The sequence below is a fragment of the Erpetoichthys calabaricus genome, chromosome 16 (assembly GCF_900747795.2).
Source record: "Erpetoichthys calabaricus chromosome 16, fErpCal1.3, whole genome shotgun sequence".
Taxonomy (NCBI): Eukaryota; Metazoa; Chordata; class Cladistia; order Polypteriformes; family Polypteridae; genus Erpetoichthys; species Erpetoichthys calabaricus.
In genome coordinates, this window is record NC_041409.2 from 57342550 (window position 1) to 57359989 (window position 17440).

At 35.7% G+C, this 17440-nt stretch overlaps 1 protein-coding gene across 1 annotated transcript; it reads left to right on the forward strand.

Annotated features, from left to right (window-relative positions):
• The first annotated feature begins 1374 nt into the window (after nt 1-1374).
• gnpnat1 (glucosamine-phosphate N-acetyltransferase 1) lies at nt 1375-15702 on the forward strand. The gene is made up of 6 exons (XM_028821366.2): nt 1375-1542; nt 5385-5551; nt 7110-7172; nt 7878-8005; nt 12683-12744; nt 14126-15702. The coding sequence occupies exons 2-6, from the start codon at nt 5398-5400 to the stop codon at nt 14271-14273; spliced, it is 555 nt and encodes a 184-aa protein (XP_028677199.1). The 5' UTR covers nt 1375-1542; nt 5385-5397; the 3' UTR covers nt 14274-15702.
• The last annotated feature ends 1738 nt before the right edge of the window (nt 15703-17440 follow it).

Genomic DNA, 17440 nt, shown 5'->3' on the forward strand with positions numbered 1-17440 from the left:
ACTCTCCTTTGATCCTCATATTAATAATATTACCAAGGTTGCCTTTTTCCACCTTAAGCAAATTTCAAGGCTGTGTCAATTGCTCTGTGATACTGCAACTGAGACGCTTATTCTTGCTTTTGTCGCCTCAAGACTTAACTATTGCAGTGCAGTGCTGTTTGGTATCCCTGCTCGGAATCCAAATAAATGACTAAATGCACAGAATTCAGCAGCAAGTGAGATTACCCACTTAAAACCCTGGGAGCATGTAACTCCTACACTTCTAAAATTGCATTGGCTACTTGTTCCCTTCTCTATTCAATATAAACTTTTCCTTTAGTTTTTAAGGCTGTAAGTGGTCTAGCCCCACCTCATTTGTATTCTTTAATTTGTCCATATACTCCATCACGCTAACTTCGTTCTTCTGAGTCCCTGGTATTAACCATTCCATTATGCAGATTGCGCACTATGGGCGACAGGGCTTTTAGTGTATGAGGGCTGCGGTTATGGAATACATTTCCTTTGGAGCTCCGTGCATGCACCTCATTTTCATTTTTAAATTTAGACTTAAAACCTATCTTTTTAATATTGCCTTTTGTTGTTATTAATTTTGTTAGTATATTAGATTGCTTGATTGTATGTGTATTGTTGTACAGTGGCCTTGGGTACCATGAAAGGTTTTAAAATAAAATTTATTATTATTATAGCATATTTTAACTTAACGCATTTTCATAATATCACCGATCACTAGATTCTGGTGCTGTAGACGCCAATTGGACCTGCCTATTTATTATGAGAAGTTCTTATAAATGAATGGGGCAAATCCATTTAGAGCTTTGTAAATTAAGAACATGTTTTGAAATTGGCTCTAAACAATACAGAGACTACAGCGCAACTTGTATTTGGTCCTACTGTCTGAATTCAGTAACAATCCTTCAAGGCAGCATTTAATTGTAGCAGCTCTGGATTTAGTGGGTTTCAGATTTATTCAGCCTGTGAGTTAAGCACGGCAGTGGCCAGTTCCACTTGAACTAATTATTTTTTTCTGTAGTCCTACGCTTAATTGTTTAAAAAAATTGATCGTCAAAAACGTTACTGGGCATATTTTACGACACTGTAGAAAAGGTCACTCACAGTGCCTGTTGGGACCTCTTTGCAGTCCGGTTTGGGCACATATATGAATAATCCATCACACCCTTATTCCGAGTTACGCCCTGTTGCCTGGAAAATCTAACACGTAAACATTTCTGGCTTTAAAATGACCGGCTAGACGTGTTTCTACGGCCGGAAAAGGACGAAAATGAAACGCCAGTTCTTGTCTTCATTCACTCTTTTAATTTGCATACGCTTTCTGACGTCATCGCTGCGTTCTCTCCCAGTGACACACACGCTCACACACCCCTCTGTACTTGCAAGCCGGTGGGCGTGAGCTCGCGGCTCACCCTCTGCCACGTCACTGTGCAGTGGCGTCTTGTGCCGGGAGCCGCAAGAGCTGGAGAAGCCGTGCACTGTCGGAACAGAGTCAGGGAGAGAACGAAGAATTGTACGAGTCGTCGGTGTGCTGTGAGTAGAATATCGCTTACTCTCTGGCTTCGCGGCTTCCGACATCCCACAACACGCGGACATGTCCGAGCTGTCCGGCGGCAATGCTAAGCCGACACTTTAGTAGATCGGCTTTAACAGGGCAAAATAGATACCTGACGTATATATGCACGTCTTAGAAATAATAATTTATTTACTCGCTCATACACATTTAATAACTGAAGAGGAGAAGTTTAAAAGCAAAACCAAAACAAACCGTTCAATCCTAACCACACAAGAAGCGAGGCGGAAGGAACCAAAGCGACAAGTTGACAGCTGGGCCCAGTTAACTCCTTAAAGCATGTCGGTAGTACCCCGATGTGTCTTTGTGAGGTACACTCAGCTTACTGTTTGTTTATTGATTCATATCGTAATGTTTATTGATTCATATCGTAATATTAATTATTACTTCCGGATTTTCTATGAGACCAGCAAGCGTCCTATCTTGGCTATGTCAAACAGACGTTAGCGAGTTAAATGTATCTACTGTAGTTCTGATTGGCCGGGATACTTTCAAAGTGCAAACGCTTTTCGCGTTGATGTTTTTCCGGCTGCTGTGTACATCTTAGTATTTTTGAAAAAGTGTAGGATATACTAAGAAGGTCAGAAAGTTGCCATAGCACAAAATGTACCTTTCTGAATTCGCCTGGCCTCACTACATTCTCCACAGCATAGACACGTGTGTCGTGTCCAGTTGAATGACGACTGTAGGATCTGTTTAAGTAGCAGGAACCGTTTAAAAAGCTGTCTTTATTTCGTATATGTCACATTATTTAACTATGGAAGTGAAATGTTATTTGAGTGCTATATATATATATATAGTTCCAGAAAGGACCTTTTATTTAGATACCCAATATGTTCCATAAATAATCATGAATAGACAATAACAGATTTGTGAAATACCAATGGGTTCGTGATTTCAAAAGGACTGTTGCAGCACACAATACCACTGTCTCAATTCAGGTTTCTTGATCTTCAGCATCCTGCTAAGTAACTTACTGCACTTTTAAGATTCCTGTTTTGTCCACATATTAGGAACTTTTCAAAGCCCAAAGAATTCTTTCGAGGATGAAGTGGTTCCTTGTCAAGCAATGACACCACACAGAATCACACACCCAGTAAAATGCCATTAAAGAACTGTTGATTCTAAAGAGTGTAGCGTGATGGTTCTTCTTTAGGAGCCAGTGGTTGGTATCCTGCACAGAGCTGATATTTGATTTATGTCAGTTATTACTAAGTATATGAAATGAAAGGGTTAATAATATCTTATTCAGTATGTGTATTTGTAGGCAAGTCTGAAACTAAAAGCTAACAATCAGTGCAAATCTTAATACAAAACAAAAACTAAGAGAGTATCTTGAGGAAAATTTATTTTGTCTAAAAAAACAGTTCATACCCACTACTGATTCATGTGCAATGTGTTCTTGAGTGCCTTCTAGACAATAAGGATATAAGACATTTTTGTAACTCACTAAAAATGTAATTTTATTGGTATACATTTATTAATGGCTTTGTTTATTCATGTAATAACTTTTTAAAACTCTAGCAGTGTTCCAAGTGTTAGGTTTTGGTTTAGGTGTCTAAGTTTTTTTTTGTTTTTTTTGTTTTTTTTAAGAGCTTCTTCAGTTTAATTGTTCTAAATGTCTGTTTGTTGTAATGGTGAGATAGCAGCAGAGAGAAAGTCACAGTTATATCACAAATGCTTTAAAAGCCATCCTGATTTTGACTGATGTACTTATGCAACAGAATAAATATTTGCTGTATCTGTATTCATTGACTTTGACCTTTAGTATTTATTCTTCTATTTGCATAGTCACTGCAGTACCAGAAAGAACCATATTTTGAAATTATGTATTGTATAAAAAATGGTGTCTCTTGGAATGTAAGCCAAATCTGTGATATATTTGGCTGAAATTAATTCCAGATATATTAAAATTCTTATTTGTGCACATTCTCTCAGTAATGGATAAATCAGCAGTATTTACCAAATGGTATAGTGTAAAGCAAAATAAGTATAATCTGATCTTATTATTTTATTGTATGGGTGTCATATGCCCTTAATGAAATTTCTTTTACTATTCTGCATGGTGATGAACCAGGTGTTTCACTTATAACTAGGACAGAAACAACAATAAAAAAAAAAATATATATATATACATACTTAACGCATACCAGCTTACCTGGCAGATTGTGATAACTTTAGTTAAACAGTAAAGGTGTTCTTGTAAACTTTTTAGTCACTTTACAAGTTTGCAAAGATTAAATAAGTACAAACCACATCTGTAAACATGTACACCACACAGTTATGCACTGAATTTGACAAAGAATCAATGAGAAGTTTTCCTCTCCAAGGGAATCATACAAATTAGGTAATAGCTTTCACTGATACATGAGACAACAGATTGGTACTCCATATTCCTAAATCCACTTTAGGATTACCATAAATTGTCACCCCTTAAAGAGGGCGCATGAGTGTGTGCCAAGATGGGTACCAGACTCCACTGATCCTGAACTGGATAAGTGGATTTGAAAATAAATAGATGGGTTACCTGTATTCATAAATTAAATACATTTAAATGTTTTACATTAGCATTATAAGTGCAATGCCTCCAATTTAATGCTTAAACTGAATAGCAAAATGTATTGATAATATTAAATTGCGTATCTAAATGATATCTGTATTATGTAAACATTGTCCTTTATCATTTCAGCCTACTTTTGTTGGATATATATATATATATATATATATATATATATATATATATATATATATAATATAACATATGTTGAAATGCCTCTGATGTGATTTGATGAAATAATGTCCCAAAGGACAAATTTAAGGAAGATGGACCAGAAGATGAGAGCAACAGAAAAGTGAAATAGGCCAAGGTCAAAATCAGAAAGCTGATCGTCAGAACCCAGAACACTAATTGAAAGTCAAAGTCAAAAATAAGTAAAGCAAAAATCTTGACTGCCTCGTTATTCTTTCCCTAATTAGCCTGCACCATAATGCTTATTTTTTAATGTACAGTTTTGGATGTAGAAGGCCACATACACCTTCATCTTGTATTTCTTTTCCTTTGGAAGATGATATTATCACACAATGCAACTCCAACAGTGACATGGTAGTAATCAAGCTCTATTGTTAATGTATTTAACAAAAAAACAAAATAGCAACATAAGAGTGAAACAAAATGCATAAAATTAGAATAGAACTGAATTCATGACATTCAAAAACTATAGTAAATCCAGTAATAATGGAAAATAAATGTAGAATTGAGTATGGAATGAAATAAAAACCTTCCAATTCATAGCAGCTTCTTACAGAAGAATAAACAAGAGTAAATATTTAAATTACAGTGCCCTTATTAAGTATTTTGGTAATTAAATCAAAACCTCAACTTTCAAGTATGCTCAATCCTTTCAGGTTTAAGATGAAAAAATAAATGAAGTGAAGTTGAAGAATGTCACCCTTTTGTGTGTACATGTTAACATTTTAGAATACTTTGCCCCCCATGTGTTCCATTGTCCAGGCGAATATAATTATTTTAGCATTTGGCTGGTAGGGAATTTGTGGTGCATTAACTGTGTACTTCTAAAATAGTGGGCAAGGGTAAGCTGAAACTTTTCAGTGAAATGAGGGGCAGATAATTCACTTATTCTGCTTTATCTGTGTACTTAGGAAGTTTCCATGCTTCTCTTGCTTTTTCTGATTTTTTTAAGGTGTATATATATATATATATATTTTTATATATATTTATATATTTAGCATACTAAGGGTTGGTAGCTGCTGCTAACTTTGTATGTTACTTCTCTTGTTTTAGCGTCCTTTAGAAGATGATTCTTGACCAGACACCACTTTTTGATCCTGCCCTTCTACATCAGTTAGACTGGAAAGAAAACATTGTTTCCTTTTCTCCTGAAATTTCACCCACCCAGCCTGGAGAAGGACTTTTACTGAGACCACTCTGCACTGCAGACTTTAACAAAGGCATGTCTGTTGTACATTATCGATTGCAGCGATTCATAATTATTTGTTACATATATCCTACAGAGCTAGATTTGGTTGGATCTCAAGACTGCAGTATCATATTTTTACATATTTAACAGTTATTTTTTTGAATGTAGTTAAAATGGAATGAATAAACTAGGACATTAGCAGAACGTTAAGTTTTCTGAGTAAAACATATTTTACATGAGCGATTTTTTTATTATTTTTGAAAATGCAGTTGTTACTCAATAGTATTGTTTTATAGAGTTACCTATGCATTTTTATAATTATTTTTGTAGATAACAGGATTTTCAAGAAATATTCCTTTTGTGATGAAGGTTTTGCTGTTTTCAAATGTGCTATCTTAATTTTACCACAGTATTCTTGGCACCCACTTTAGACCTGCCATTAAAATAAACTGTTTAACAATTAAAATACGGACATGCAGAAAATGACAGAGCAACTTAATAAATTCTAGTATGGTGGTGCCTATGGTAGTGCCTAGTGGACACAGCAAAGCAACCCAGCAGAAATCATTGGGTAGCCCCGTCTAATAAGCAAACTAAAAAGGGTGCACTGTGGCACAACAGAAAAAGATGGCTGACCAAAAATTTAGCCCACACATAATTCTTTATTTCTCAGATCTTGTACAGGAGCTTGTTCAGTCTCAACTCCTGGTCATGAAAGAGATGCCACCTTTCTGTTTTATGGCACCATGACCAAAGAGAGTGGGGCAGCTCTGGGTGTCACGGCCAGATTTGGGGGCCCACACTGGGTGTGTTCTCAGGGCTGCAGGTGAAAGAGTAGCAGCAGGGTCCCCTCTCATCATGGAGTGGTATCGCTTAACTACGTCGAGCCAGGAAGATGACTTCCAGTCGTACATGTGTGACACCAGAATACTTTATACTTTTATTATTGTAATGTGGACTTACTGTTTAGAATATAAAGCTGAGATTTTAAATCCTCTTTGCTATCATTTAGACTTACATTATAAAGTTTTTTTGTTTATTTTAATCTTTCATTACATTATAATAAAATAGTATTTCTGTTTCGTGTATTTATGTCCTTTATGAAGCTCCAGTTGTAAACAAAAATTACTTTGTAAACTGAAATTACTATGCTTTAAAACAGAGTTGTATATATTAGTCTGCTTTAATATAAAATCAAAAATCAATTAGAAAATAATGCAGTAGTGGTTAATATAAAAATGCTTGACATATTCCTGATTAATAATTCTTTAAAGTACTAGGGAAAAAAAATAAAAACATAGGGTCATGTTAATTATTTTTCTACACAGGCCACTTATCTTTTTCTTTATTGAGATGCATTTTTCTGGTGGTTAGTGATTTGGATTTAAACTAAATAGTTACTTTACTGAAATTATAACATTATTGGTGTCCAATATTGTTGTGCATTGCCACAACCCAACTATGCATTTCTTCACTTTGGGCCTCTGTATATGTTGTGTTCTCAGCTTCAGCCATTTGATGTCTATAAAGAATCTGGGCTTCAACAATAAGAGTGCAATATAGTTATATTTTCTTATGTCTTATTACAGGTTTCTTTAAAGTTCTGTCACAACTCACAAAAGCAGGAGATGTCACTCCTGAACAGTTTATAAGTAAGTAGAACAACATTTACATCTTATGTATAATGATACTTATTTAGCAATGTAAAGTTTTAACTGCTCTTTGCTTTCAACACCCAAATTCAATTAAATAGGAGCACTGCTGGGTTTGTGGTTAAAGCAAAGTGTACCCTTTTTGAAGACTTTTAAATAACAGCTGCAGAAGTACCTAGTTAAGACAAAGTATGCTTGTATACTTAGCTATTAAGTACTTTTATATAAACATAGACGGGGAAATAAATAGTGAGGATAATATAAACAATGATTAGGAATGGGTTGATGTGGTCAGTATTGTCATGAGTACAGTTAAATTCATACTTGAATCTGCTAATGAACATACAACATGTCACCACTCTCTAGCGCCATGGTCAGAGAGTATAAATCCCATTACCATGAAACTTCTGTCCTCCTTACTTAAAAAAAAAAAAAAAAAAGAAGAAAATCTCAGAACCCATTTGTCATTATCATTGCAAGTTAAACCCCGCAAGACATCAGAACAGCTATATAAAATATAGCATAGAACAGATAGGCCTTTTTATCAATATACAATTCTTATAAGTGAGAGATGCAGCTGAGGACTACATGCCATAGTTAAATAGTAAATATTCATGTTTTTTCTTAATGTTTATTTATTGGCAAGTTTTTCTGTTTTTATTCTGGTACTCATGTGTTTTCATCATCTGGCTTGTGACTTTTCAGGGAAGTTTGAACACATGAAGAAGACTGGAGATTATTATGTCATAGTAGTTGAAGATGTCAATATAGGAGCAATTATTGCCACTGCAACACTAATTATTGAACATAAGTTCATTCATTCATGTGCAAAGGTAAGGGTTACATTGTTCCCAGACTTCAAAATCATGATTTTTTTTTTTTATTTTTTTTTATTTACCTGTACATGCACCTTGACACACATGATACACTTGGTGCCTGTTAAGTGATAAAAGGTAAATGTATACCTAAGTAATCTCCAAAGAATGAAATTATGATGAGTGGAGATGAGGGGTACAGTTAACTAACCAGTCAAACACTGTGTACTGTAAGAATTTTACATCCATGATATATGGTGTTTTGTAGGCTTGGCTGTTTTTTTTCTGAAAATGGAGAGGAGCTCCATAATTTCAAAGTCTGACTCATTTCTGGGCACTTTTTTCATATAATTAACCTTACAAAAAATAGAAAACCTTTACACTTGTTTGTGAAAGCTTTCAAGCTAGTTAGAGGCTATTTATATGTCATTGGCCAAACTGTTATAATTTGTCCAGTCACTTAATGTGCCTTACATAAAGCTGTTAAGGTAGTTGGCACAACAAAAGTGGGTATGACTAAAGAGCAAAGTGACAAATATGTGCAGAAAAAATGTGCAGGACTACAACAACAACAACAACATTTATTTATATAGCACATTTTCATACAAAAAGTAGCTCAAAGTGCTTTACATAATGAAGAGTAGAAAAATAAAAGACAAAATAAGAAATTAAAACAAGACAACATTAATTAACATAGAAAGGAATAAGGTCCGATGGCCAGGGTGGACAGAAAAAACAAAAAAAAACTCCAGACTAGTATTACAATCACCCATTTGGGTTAGTTTACTTACAATAAGATTATCAAGGCTGGTGCCTTGGCACTGTGTTAGAGCTGCTGCTTTGCAGTAAGGGAACTGGGGGTATGCTTCCTGGGTGTTCCCTGAGTGGAGTTTATTAATGATAATAATAATACACTTTATTTATTTAGTACCATAGTTATGCTCAAGGCGCTTTGCATGTTCTCCCCAAGATTCTTGCATGATTCAAGAGCACGATGATGCGATCAGTTATCTGTCAGTTGCAGTCGTTTTATTTTGTTGTGTTTGAGGATTTAAGTGAGTTGAAATAATGAATAGACAATTAGCTCTTTAATAATATACCACACATAGCTGCAATAAAGAAATGGCTTCACATGTATCCTTTGATTGATTGTTATAAATACTGTTAGAGTTGTTCAACCAACCCTTCATCTATTCTTGATTTATCTATTTCAGTGTCATTGGGAGCCTTTAACTTGGTAGCTGCTTATAACACAACATCACCAACAAATAACAAAGACAACATGTTAAATAACATATTATTAACAATTGCAGAATAGTGTAATTATAAAGGAGATGTGCAAATGATGATGTACATGTGAAGGCGTGAGTGTACAGTGTATATGCAAGAAAGACATGCTTTATTGGTTTGTGGGGGCTGTGGCTCTGGGAAAGAAACTATTTAGGTGTCAATTAGTTTATGTTTAATAGACCTAAACAGTTTACCAGAGGAGTTTTTGGAACAAGTGATGATCTGAGTGAGATGAGTCCGTGGTGATCCGTTTGACATGGTTAATGACACTAGATGCATTCAGGTCTGCAAAACGCACAATACAATAAATATTATGATAAAAGTAACTAGTAAATTGAAGTCTGTACCATCTGTCTGTGCCTTCTGGCTGGAGTGAAGGAAAGGAAATGTTGGGAGGAAGTGTTGAAGTGCCAAATGGCAGCAGGCAGAAAAGATCCCAAAAGACACTACTCATTGCACTGTGGTGGAAACAAAGTACAGGGGGGGAATAGGCAGAATTGTTCACAATGGCATCCTCTTCTCCACAACAGCCTCTGTAGAGTGTCAGTCCTGGCTTTGCTGATCAGTTTGTTTGTTCAGTCATTTTGCATCACCTCAAATTGCTTCCTCAGGAGACCACAGCATACTAAAATGCATTGGCAACAACAGACTGGTAAGAATTTTCCATCAGCTTGCTGCACACATCTACAGTCCACTCTGGTTCTCCTTATATAACAACACTGTGTTGTCAAACCAGTCCAGCTGGCTGTTTATATGGACCCCAAAGTACTTGTAGCTCTGCACCACCTCCACTTCCTCCTTGAAAGGGGGTGGCAGAAATCATATTAGGAAGACTTAGATCAGTCCAAAGGAATAAGTAATTACAAAGTATGATCATTTATAGGTTGAAAAGAATAGAACAAATATGGTTTTATAAGAATTCTGAAATGATGATGATAATCTCAGATTGTCAAATTTAATTCACAGAATTAGCATTGAAATAAGTATTATTAATCAACTAACATTTGCATTTACTGAAAAATATTCTTACAGTCCTAGTTTAAAAAATGTATTAGTACAAAAAACTGTGTAAATGTAAATATCCTGAATTATTTTCATATTCAGTAATGTAATGGCGTAATATTTAAATTTTCATTTTTGGTATTGATTTTAGGCTATATTTTTCCATGTTAATGAATACATTTTTATGTCTACACATTAAGATAAAGCAGGTAGTCCATAATGAGCATAGCATTTTTTATAGCCTTATGCTGAATACCCCCAAACCCCCCCACATTTGTTGTTACATTGGGGGAATTTGCCCTTCTCTGTCACACATGAAATTCAAGATCTGACTTACAATAGGAAGAAAGATGTTGTGTAAAGCTTTTAAGTGTTACCTTAGTGTATGTGATCAAAGCATCTCTGCAATACCAATATACTCTGGAGTGTGACAGTGATTGGTCACAAGCTTTCGTATGCACCTCCCTTTCAATCTATATGTGCAGATGTATGGTTAGACATCTGGAATGTGCAAGGACTCCAGGTGAATTTAATTCCAGTTTTAATTTGATCATTCTTAACAAATGAAGCTGAGAGCTCATTCTTAAACATTAGGTACATAACCGAATACAAAACAGGTGATTGTCAAGAGTGATAAGAATTTCCGTAATAAGGATTATAACCTAATGACTTTTTTCCCAAAGTGCTGGATCCAGCAAGTTGTTGAGCTAAGTTACAGCCTCATAAAGCAGTATTTACTTCTTTTCTGAGGTCTTTTGCTTTTCGACTTGAAAATGGGCTTAAACTAAAACACATAAAATCTCTTGCCAATAAAAGGTTTTCCAATTGATGTTAAAAGTGTAAGTGTTTTTTCTTGCAAAATTATTTAAGTATGGAAGAGGTTATAGCAAGGGTACGACTGTTAGAAGTTAGGACCAACTAAGCAAGAACAACTCATTTACTTTCATCTTTTAATTATAAAGCTTAAATCAATTGACATACTTCCTTAACTATATGGTAATTTAAACTGAAAAGTATTTGTATGGAATTATTTGTATTTTAATACTTTCTACTTGCCCATACCGGGCTGCCTCCTTAAAACAAACAAAAAAAAAGTTTCTCATGGCTATCTAAATGTCGACAGTCAGATGCTATCATGTGTATGAACAGGGGAGCAATTTTAGATATTGAAGGCAAGACACAAGATGTTAAACACTTCTCTGGAACAGTTTATTCTGGGCCTTAAATCAAACGGGCTAATTTCACCTCTTCCCAAAATCACGTGAATTAAGTACTCCCTATCATTTATGGTAAAACATTGTAAATGTGATATCAACAGGTTATGGATTTGCAGTGAGTACACTGGGAAATGCTGCTTCCACAGTAAATTCTTGATTGACATGTGGGAGGCATATGAACCTATAGACCATTTATCATCACATTTGCTGCTAATATAGAATAAAAAAATTCTGAGGATCTAACTGTGATGTCTGTATAATGGTCTGCAGGCTTACAAACATCTCACTGTGTTTTGATAGACTTCAATTTTTTTTAAAAACCATTTTTTAATTTGATGTATTATTGGAAGCAAACTCATGAACACTTCTGCTAACCAGCTCAATTCTGTACAGTACAGTCTTATAAAGCAAATTTTCCTTGCTCAGGAGTTTTGTACAAATTTATAAATTTAGTACAATATTTAGATTAATAAAAAATATTATTTTTAATGAGTATGAATTGAGCAAGCTAAGACCAACTAACAGCAGAGAAAGCAAAAACAAATTTCCAGTGTAGACAGTGAGAGAGATTAGGAGCATTCGGTGATTGCACAGATACCTGAGAAAATAAACCTCTGGAGTTCCCAGTCAAACTGTTTGTAGTACTTTAGTGGAAAAACAACAAATGCCTCCGCTGCTGTCATCTGCATTATGGCGTTGCTTTATAGATGACACTCATCTGTCAAGGCACTTTGTCAATAAACGGAAAACATTTTAATGATATTAACTAGCATCTGTTTTCCATTGTGCCATGTCCTTTTGCTAAAATATTCTTTTGTTTTTGACAATTTATCATAACATGTTTTACCATATAGTATGTTTAGTATTTTTACATAAATGTTTGATAAAGGTCCTCTCCCTTATACTGAACATACATACTCTAACATTCCACTTGTTTTTCTTTACAAAGTATCAACTAGTCTACTATAATAGCTCATTCTTATTAATATTGTATGCAATATCATTTGTTATTGGTATCATTTTATATTTGCAACACACAGGCATTTTAAATGAATGCTCTGAATTTTTGATGTAAAGTTTACTTGCAGACTCCTAGTCTACACATGTATTTGTAAAGCTTTGGATAGCATGGGAAGCCTTAACTTTAAGAGAAGCATTTACCATTTTGTGTGTGTCTTCCCCACAGAGAGGGAGAATTGAGGAAGTTGTGGTTACTGATGAATGCCGTGGAAAGCAACTTGGAAAACTGTGAGTACTGTCTTCTGCACCAGTATTTGAAACTTAAGGATTCTTTGACATCATCTCCTTCTCAACAGCACACCTGTAGAAAACCAGAATTAAAAAAAAACTATACTTTCAGCCTAAATGATTGCAAAATAGCTTTACACTGACTTTTCAATATTACATTATTATATATTTTTTTAAAAACAATTGGTATAATATACTGATTATATTATATTTAAGACTATAAAGTGTAACTAATCTCAGTAATTTCTTATCCTAAACCTCTGATTTTAGAATACTGATATTCTTAATTATTTTTGAGAAGCAGCATAATTAATGCTGGACAGTTTCTCTTCTTTCAAGTTGATCTTTTGCACGCAAATCCGCTTTGTAATTTTTAATGTGTCATTAAATATTTAAAAGTGCTGTTAACGTAGTTAAGTAACTGACGTGTTTTTTCCATTATTAAAGAAAAAGTCATGGTATTGCAAATGCATCAGGGTGCCCTAAAGCAACAGTATATTTCACTTAGGCAAAAAAGTAATTTGTTAAACAAGTCAGAGTACCATTGTGTAGTCAATGAGACATGGCAGAGTTGGAACTTAACAGCAGAGACTCACATGAGCAAATCCTAATTACTACCTCTCTGTGACCTTAACAATTACCTAATACCAGTAATGGCACACTGCACATTATACACTTGACTTGAGCATTCATAGTTGCCTTACTCTTTCTCTGTACGTTTAGCATTTGTTTGCTCAGAGGTTGATGCGCTTGCTGCTTCCTGAGCAGCTCATCTTTTCTCCACCCTAGCGGCCCGCACCTTCTCTTCTATCATCGGCATCGTTTCGTGCTAAAACTGATTGTCAGGGTTTGTGTTGCAATTACTTACTATGTTTTCCTTAATTTTTCACTTAAGCTGGCACTTAGGTCTTCAATTTGCCTCAAGAATGATTTAAGATATGAAGAGGTAGGGGAAGTGAGGGTGAAGGTGGTAGGGAATGAAAACGGCGCCCGTACGCAAGCGCCACACTGGCCGCTGCAGAGAGTTGATTCTACAATAAAATAAAATAAAAATAAAAAGAGGAATAACCTTGGAGGTCAATCATCACCTTGAAAGTGGATAGTAGACGTCACATAGTAAATGTGTACCAAATTTCAGGTCAATAGATCACACAATTTGCGAGCTACAGGTGATTTAAAATCCTGGACAGACAAATGGACATTCATGGTAGCGTATTATGTAAGAAGATAAAGAATGAAATGCTGATTTGTTCTGATTAAAATCCTTTGGAATGTGGGAAACTCCATTCATTACCTCATCTGCCCCATGCCTTTTCATTAATCAAAGCTCAACTTCACACATGCTTATTACTGCTTCATTTCCTTTCTCTTCTCGATACAGGTTAGTGTCAACTTTAACTCTAATGAGCAAGAAACTCAACTGTTACAAAATCACACTGGAATGTTTACCCAAAAATGTGGCCTTCTATGAAAAATTTGGTTATTGCACTTCCGCAGAAGCCTACATGCAACATCGATTCTTTGACTGACCTTCCAGCATGCTAGGTAAAACATTCAGTTGACTTCCCCCTGCTTCTCTGAACATCTGCTTAAAGAATGGAACTCTATGGACTATCATAAAACATTGGGAGCTACTCTTGAGATGCATTGACATTGACTGACAAGTTTTTAAAATTAAGGATGTTTTTGGTGTAGAAACCTCTTAAGTGAAAATGATGCATACTTTCATTTGACAAGTGTTCATTTATGATTAGAAACCTCATTTGGACACTCATTTTCAGAAATATCAGTAAACCCTTGTGAAATGATTTAGGTTTCCAAATTCTTTACTGCTCACCAGTGTAACACTTTAGTAGCTAGAGGTAAGAAATCGCACTGACAAATCTTTAGACTCGCTGAGCACCTGTGTAGTGTGCGTGTGTGTGTTGTGTCACAGTGATCTTGAATGCCTTAATTTTTGTACTTGGCAATTCAAAGTGCTGTGTAATACTTTCAGAACTGGCCACATTGGTAGCTGTCGTATGGGTGGGATGATGATGATACGCTACATGTAAATGTCAGCCCCTCGTGGCATAGGTTGAAAACTGTTGTAAAATCTTTACAAATTGCTCTTTGGAAGAAGCTAGATAAAGCTATCTGGCTAATAATGCACAAGTTCAAATTTTATTTTTTGGAAACTACTACCTTTATTAAGAAAAGGTACAACTGCTGCATTTATCAAAAGGTACGAGAAGATACCAGCAACAAAGAAATTTTATGCTAAAAGCATCAGTTCTGGTAGCGTGATGAAACTGTCTGTGTTGTCAGTGAATGAAAACTGGTCTTTGTCCACGATCTTCAGATTTTATTTTTTTTTTTTTTAGAAAGTATTTTTTTACTTTTTGTATTATTCTGTACAACAGTAGCAACAACGGCTGCTGTCGAGCTGTGCTCGTGTCGGTGAAGACAAGGAACAGGACTAACGCGCTTAGAAACATGCTGCTTTCACACCCTTCATTCTGTACGTCTCCAGTTTGTGGATTACATACCCTGCTTTTCTTAATCTATTGCCCTGATATGGTAAAAATCAAGCAAACCGTAAAGATGAATGTAGTATCTCCATACAAGATGTAATGCTGCACCTAATTAGAAAATGTGAAGGAAGGACAAGACTACCAGTATAATCAAAATTGTATTTATATTTAAAACAAGTTTGAAGATATTTTTGTAATGGCACACCTGCAGATGCATCTGAAGGACTTTAAATGAATAAGTTCATTTATTTATGTTAAACATCGACATTTATGTACAAATATTGATATTTTGTTTTTCATGGGGGTGGGGTGTCTTGGGAGTGCTGCTTTAGGCATTGGGGATACTTTTTAAAATGCTAGGAAGACACAGAATTATTGTAAATGTCACTATTTATTTAAGGGGATTTTTTTTTTCTGTAACTTCAAATAAAATTGCTATTTAATATTTTCATGCCTTGTTTCTTCATAAAATGTGATGCAAATGGCTACCAGGTGGTATTAATGTGTTGTGTCATTTATACTCAACGAGAGTATAAAAGTCTTTCCTTGAGCTGGAGTAAGCCACTCATAATTGTGGTGATCAGACAGTCCCTGCCGTAACTCGGTGCCTCCCTCAAATAATGACAGTAGACGTTATATAGGGAAAAAAGCCATGGCATGTTGCTTTACATTGAACATAAGTTTGTTTGGTCTGATTTACTCCGTATTCTTCCAACCACTTCTGTAGAAATGGTCAACACATATTTTAAACTTAGAATGTACTTGGCATGGGCTGGCCTTCCTCACAGGCAAAATTACACATCACCTTATCATTGTGTGCACACTGTACAGTGAGATTCTTACTCGTTTCCTAAATGAGTACACACAGACACTGAATACCACACCAAACAATATACAGTATATATTCACTCAACAGGTATGCTTCTGCAACTGTCCATATGAGTGGCATTATGATCTCAGAAGAATAGAAGGGTGATTGTTCATGGTCCTGTACCATTAGCTAGAGCAGAGGAGGGAGAGGCGCGACTGGACAGGATGGCCATGGTCTTTACAGAGGCTAATGGCATGTGCAAAGTAGCAAGTCCTGGGGAGTTCTGTGCCACAAACAGTTGTAGCTGCCATCAACAGCTTCTGTAGGGCTTTGTGATACTGACAAACTGCCTGCTGCATTTCAGTAAAAAGTGGATGACACCTTAGCAAAGGTTGAACCCAGGAGCATGTTGATCAGTTGCCATAATATGAAAATGGCAGTCTGTAATACTTCAGTCTTGCATAGGTAATAACAAATGTTGATTACTATATTAACTCACTGCTCCTGAAGCTATCAGCATGTCTACTGGGTGGCAAGACAGCACTGTCAAAACTATTCTTTTCTCACCAGTAGGGAGGCCATTCAGTTTTACTGGAAAAGTGACCCTTTTGTGTTATCATTTTCTGTAAAAATGTGTGCTCCCAAATTAGTTCTACACCACATGGAATAAGTGATGCTTTTCATATCAAGTCAGCACCTACAGTATTTATATGTCAGTTATGGTTTTTTGTCATCAAAAGATGCCAGTGTGTCACTAGCTAATTTTTGCTAGTAGTTTTAGTGTCAAATGATGAAGAATTAGAAAATGTCGTCAACTGAATCATAGTGGGGGAGTTAGCATTGCTGCCTGATAGTTCTGTTTTCAAGTCCCAGGCCCTCACTGACATTTGGGGAGGTTGCATGTTCACCCAATCTCTGCATCCATTTCTACGTCCTGTTTTTCTTCCACATCCCAAAGACACACGTGTTAAGAGTTTTATGTTGGCTCTAAATTAGCCTGGTGTATGCAGGCATGTGCACGTGTGAGAGAGCCTGGAATTGGACTGGTGCCCCATTCAGTGTTGCTTCTTGCCTTGTGCCATTTCTGCCAAGATAGGCTATAGCCCAGTGTTTGACATTGCTGTGGGGGAGCTGCACAAGGATACTTTGTATATAAAATAGCAACTTTAATGGCCCTGTAGGAATGAGGATGAGTGTGTGTCCTGCACTGAACTGGCACCATATCCTCAGTCAGTCCTGAATTATGGATCAATGAAAAGAACTTCATAATTAGCAGAGAGATTCACAAAATTCATTATATGGAACGTAAGATTTGCTAAATCTGGAACTAAATGACCAGAAGGCATTTGTTCTTTTATTATACGAGATGTGA

Excerpts from the sequence above, each read along its gene's own strand:
- gnpnat1 (XM_028821366.2), top strand. The coding sequence starts at position 5,398 with ATGATTCTTGACCAGACACCACTTTTTGATCCTGCCCTTCTACATCAG. Across the intron at positions 5,552-7,109 it reads CACTGCAGACTTTAACAAAG|GTTTCTTTAAAGTTCTGTCA; the intron begins GCATGTCTGTTG and ends GTCTTATTACAG. Across the intron at positions 12,745-14,125 it reads GGAAAGCAACTTGGAAAACT|GTTAGTGTCAACTTTAACTC; the intron begins GTGAGTACTGTC and ends TTCTCGATACAG.